At 49.8% G+C, this 5,000-nt stretch overlaps 1 protein-coding gene across 1 annotated transcript in view; it reads left to right on the forward strand.

Moving 5' to 3' along the window:
- Positions 1–5,000, forward strand: part of prkcda (protein kinase C, delta a) — a 27,320-nt gene that overhangs the window by 18,925 nt on the left and 3,395 nt on the right. Inside the window, exon 14 of the mRNA XM_056273048.1 lies at positions 4,990–5,000. This exon is cut by the window's right edge and continues 52 nt beyond it. Within this exon, the coding sequence (XP_056129023.1) occupies positions 4,990–5,000 (11 nt within the window). The remainder of the gene's footprint in view (positions 1–4,989) is intronic.

The raw sequence follows: 5,000 nt of genomic DNA on the forward strand, positions 1-5,000 counted from the left end.
TGTGTGTGTGTGTGTGTGTGTGAGAAACTTATGTTTTTCTATTAAGCCACTTTAAGAGCTTTAGCCGTCACAAACAAAATGTGCCGTGCCGTGCTGGAACAGCAACAAAGGGCAAGTTGTCATAAAACGGCTTGGTAAATGGAAGAAGTTTATTCCTGCAGAGTTTTGTTTTCTTTTTTTTAACCGCTGCTTAACACACATTTCCCGAAATGATAACCCCGTTTTCCCAGAACTGTAAACGCAGAATCAAACCCCCTCGTTGCTCCGGCCAAGCCGCACACAAAACCAAACACTCCAGTCCAGTACACGGCGTCTTCCAATGTGGCTTGAGCTTCACCCTCAGATGCCACACGTGGGGTGGGGGGGTGGGGGGGTTGCATGGTGGACGGTGCAGAATACCCACCACACACACAGCGAGGAGGCAGTTCTGGGGAAACTGAGCAGGATTACAGGAAGTGCACGTTGGGGAAAAATTGCAGAGTGGAGTCGAGTTGCAGCAACTGCAGTCGTGTTTAGTGAACGACTGCTTCCTGCAAGGAGCCACGAGCGTGCGTGTGCTTTATGACGACACACGCGCGTGTAGATGTTGCACAACAAAAAAGGTTGCAGGAAGCCGCTACTTGCGAAAAGGATGAAGACCACTTGTAGAGTAGGCATGTTGAAAGGGTCTGTCCCTTGGTCGGTACTGTAAAGGTTTGGTGAGTAAGTCAGGAATCAGGGGCGGCACGGTGGCTCCAGTGGTTAGCGCGGTCGCCCCACAGCAAGGAGGTCCTGGGTTCGAGCCCCCGGGGTAGTCCAACCTTGGGGGTCGTCCTGTGTGGAGTTTGCATGTTCTCCCCGTGTCTGTGTGGGTTTCCTCTGGGGGTCTGGTTTCCCCCCACAGTCCAAAGACATGTAGGTCAGGTGACTCGGCCGTGCTAAATTGTCCCTAGGTGTGTGTGTGTGTGGGCCCTGTGGGATGGCCTGGCGGCCTGTCCAGGGTGTCTCCCCACCTGCTGCCCAATGAGTGCTGGGATAGGCTCCAGCATCCCCGCCACCCTGAGAGCAGGATAAGCGGTTCGGAAAATGGATGGATGGGAACATTTATTTGGCGTTTCATTCCATGCCCCTGCGCACATGAAATGAAACGACATACCGCTTCCCCCAGCCCACAGCAGTGCAACACAACGACAAAAACACACCCACACTGCAAGAACACATATAGCCAAACTACAAAAAACTATAAAAACACATATATCCATCATCATCATCATCATCATCATCATCATCATCATCATCATCAGTTCTGTAACCTATGGAGGTCGTAGGAGCACCGCTGATGCCTCAACAAGTCTCTTCCACAGTTCCCTGTCCGTCACGGCTCTCCCCGCCTCCACTACGCTCATCTGTAGCCGTTCTCCGGTGTTGTTGACCCGGGGTTTTTCTTGGTCTCCCTCTCTTCCTAGCCGCTTTTACCAGGCCTTGTAGGGTGTCCTATCCATTCGGCAAACCAGTTTAATTACTCTGCGTTGTGTTACTCCTCATCCAAAAATACAGACAAAAGCTTAAATCCATCAAGAAAACATCCACATCTGTCAGGTCCTGGTCCGTGGATGCCATTGAAACGCTTCAAGGGGGCTTTGAATGCACCAACTGGAATACATCTAATGCAGCTTGCAACGCCCTCGATGAACTCACTGACACAGTGACGTCATACATCAAGTTCTGCGAGGGCATGTGCATCCTTACTAATCCAACATGACAAAAAAATAAATCACTGTCCAGGAGAACGAACGCCAGCAAGGATGACTGTCAGAACTGCCGGTCTGCATGGGCTAGCGGTTAGCTTAGCCGACCCTGCTACCGCATCCTGTCACACCGCCCTCGGTGTTTCCTCCTCGGGCACAGCTCCAGGCAGCAGCAGACCAGCCTCCCCCAACTGATCCAATGCCAGCTCTACCAGCCAGACACCTTTGACACACCTCCCCGCACTCCAAAAAACACAGTCAAGGCTAGGCGAGGCCGCCGCCAGACCACCCTCGGTGTTTCCTCCTCGGGCACAGCTCCAGGCAGGGCCATGGTCCCTGGGCCCACAGGACGCAGGAGACCAAGCCCTTCCAGCCGATCCAGCATCAGCTGTCCCAGCCATCAAACGAAAACACAAACTTAGATGCTGTGATGTTGTAAAAGTGATGGTGTAAAACTGTAAACTGTCCCCAACTCCACCTGAGCCCCACCACCTTACCCTCGGGACCGTCGTAATGTGCTGATGGCGAGAACCGAGACATGGGAATCAGCTGCACTGAGAGAAACTGCAGCTTGATAGTTCATATCACTAACTGGAGCAGGAGAGAGTGACAGGGAAGGTCTGGTCTTAGCAAGCAACATGAGAATGGAGAGGAAAGAAAAAAGATCACAATACTGTTAATTTTTTAAAAGTTCCATTTCTGACTTGGGAAGATGGTGGCGCAAATTCGTGTTTGCAGCGGCCTCACCCAGTACCGTCCATGCACTGTCTTTGTGCATGTCTGCATATACGTTTGTCTTCATTTGATTGCTGGGGGAGCTGGCGCTGGATCAGCTGAGGGAGCTTGGTCTGCCGCATCCCGTGGGCCCAGGGACCACAGCCCTGCCTGGAGTTGTGCCCGAAGAGGTAACGCTAAGGGTGGTCTGACAGGATGCGTAAGCGGGGCAGGCTAAGCTAACCGCTAGCCCAGGCAGACTGGCAGTTCTGATAACATCGAGGGCGGTCTGGCGGCGGCCTCACCTAGCCTCGGCTGTGTTTTCAGTGTCGTCGTGTGGAGTGCGGGGAGGTGTGTCGAAGGTGTCTGGCTGGGGGAGCTGGCGTTGGATCAGCTGAGGGAGCTTGGTCTGCTGCGTCCTGTGGGCCCAAGGACCACGGCCCTGACCTGGAGCTGCGCCCGAAGAGGAAACACCAGACAGGATGCAGAAGCAGGGCTGGCTAAGCTAACTGCTAGCCCATGCTGACTGGCAGTTCCGACAGTCATCCTGGCTGGCGTTTGTTGTCCTGGACAGTGATTTTTTTTGTTTATATATATATATATACTAAGCACAAAAAATAAGGAAATGTGTGTTTGGTAGATGATTTCTTTGTTGTAACAATGCTTTTTGGCAATAAATCTTATACCATTGGAAAGCCTGTTTATTTCCCTTTTAAATGGGGCCACATTTGTAAGGAACATGCATTTGTGGGATGAGCGGCAGAGCTGAGTATGTGGGTTGCACCCATGAAAAATTTGCCAAAGCTTCTCTGCCAATGCCAAACAGCTTATTTTGCTGCTGCTATTGACTCTTGTTTTGAGCTTCTGGTACCCCAGGTGCTGACAACCAGTTGCCTGATATAAGATTTATTGCCAAGAAGCATTGTTACACACATTTCCTTACTTTTTGTGCTAAGTTTATATATATATATATATATATATATATATATATATATATATATATATATATATATATATATATATATATGTTCATGTAGTTCTTGTGGTTTTTGGATCTGTGTTTTTGTCTTCGTGTTGCACTGCTGTGGGCTGGGGGAAACCATCTTCCATTTCATTTCATGTGTGCAGATGCATGAAATGAAATGACAAATAAAGTGTTTCGGATTCCGACTCTGAATTTGAGTCCATGATGAGTTTTATGCATAAAAGTTTTCCAAGTTAACTCAACCACTGTGGCATCCCGTTGTGCACATTTGTCGCTGTGTCTGTGTCATGGTATCATCGTATTAAACCGTGTGAAAATACCACAACTCAAACTCTGCTTTCCAAACATGGAAGATTCAGAGTTGGCATGTCAACAGTTTCGTTTTGTTGACTTGCACTCAGCGTTTGGCTTACCCATGGGTGCACTGAGTACCGATTCCCTCAGAAACCCTGGTGCCCAGCATGGTGCTTTGCACGGCTCCAGTACGTTTTCGTGGTGCTCTCAAACACTCTCCTCAAACGGTGCAGTCCGAGGTGAAGTGGTCTGTAGTTAAACTGGCGCTGGTCGAGAAACCGCGTCCTGAACCATTCACAAGACGGGATTCACAGACTGGGACACCTGATTCTGTGTTGACATGTGCTATAAACTCCTCCATGTTCACGCTCCACTTACCCGGGAGGCATGTAAATAAAGCCCTCGACAGAGGCTATTGACCGTTTCATTTTCGGTCACCGCATTAATTATTAACCAAACATGCCCATATCTGTGTGGATTTGTTTTGCTTACATGCATGTTTCCTTGCACTTCCCTTCCCAAATTGGCGGAGTTTGGAATGGAAAGTGTCTCCTGGGATTGGTTTCCTGGTTATGCAATCATTTTCCTTCGCTAGTAGCTGGATTGCAGAGTTTCCATTGAACTCTTTTTTATCGGCACAAAGGCCCTGTTATTCCAGCGCAGCTGCCACTAACCTCTTAACACGGTATCACAGATAAACTGCCCCAACCTCTCGGCTCGCCGCCCAGCGAGGCCCGCTCACAAACCCTCATATACTACCTCTGCAGCACGCCATCTCGCTCCACGGTGTTGTTGCCTGTTCTCATAGTGTTGTACAAAGGCCCGCGTGCATCTCCGGTGCCCGCGTTCATCATATGAGAGCTATAAGCATCCGTTAACTTGAGTTAGAAGTGATTACTCAGTCCGTTTTGACGTTCCCTGTCAATTAGTCAGTCCCGTTGAATGAGCAGCTTTTGAGTCAGCATGGCGCTGCTCTGTTTCCTGTCAGGGCCCAGTCTGTTACACCTGACACAGAAGACAGGAGAAGCGGGTCAGTGATAGGGTAATCCTTCAGCTCGAGTATCACATTATGAGAGCATTATTCACTTGTCTCCTACTCTATACAAATGTCCTTTTCAATAATTCAGCTCCGGACCGAGCAGGGTCTGCAGGGCCGCCGGTGCTCAGCTGTCAGCCCGGTGGTGTGATAGCCGTGCCGGGATACCGTCTCTTTTCACCAGACAGATTTCCAGACAAGCAGGTTGATGGCTGTTTCGTTTTTCCTTTCAGGTTCTACTCGG

Source organism: Lampris incognitus, chromosome 2 (genome assembly GCF_029633865.1).
Source record: "Lampris incognitus isolate fLamInc1 chromosome 2, fLamInc1.hap2, whole genome shotgun sequence".
Taxonomy (NCBI): Eukaryota; Metazoa; Chordata; class Actinopteri; order Lampriformes; family Lampridae; genus Lampris; species Lampris incognitus.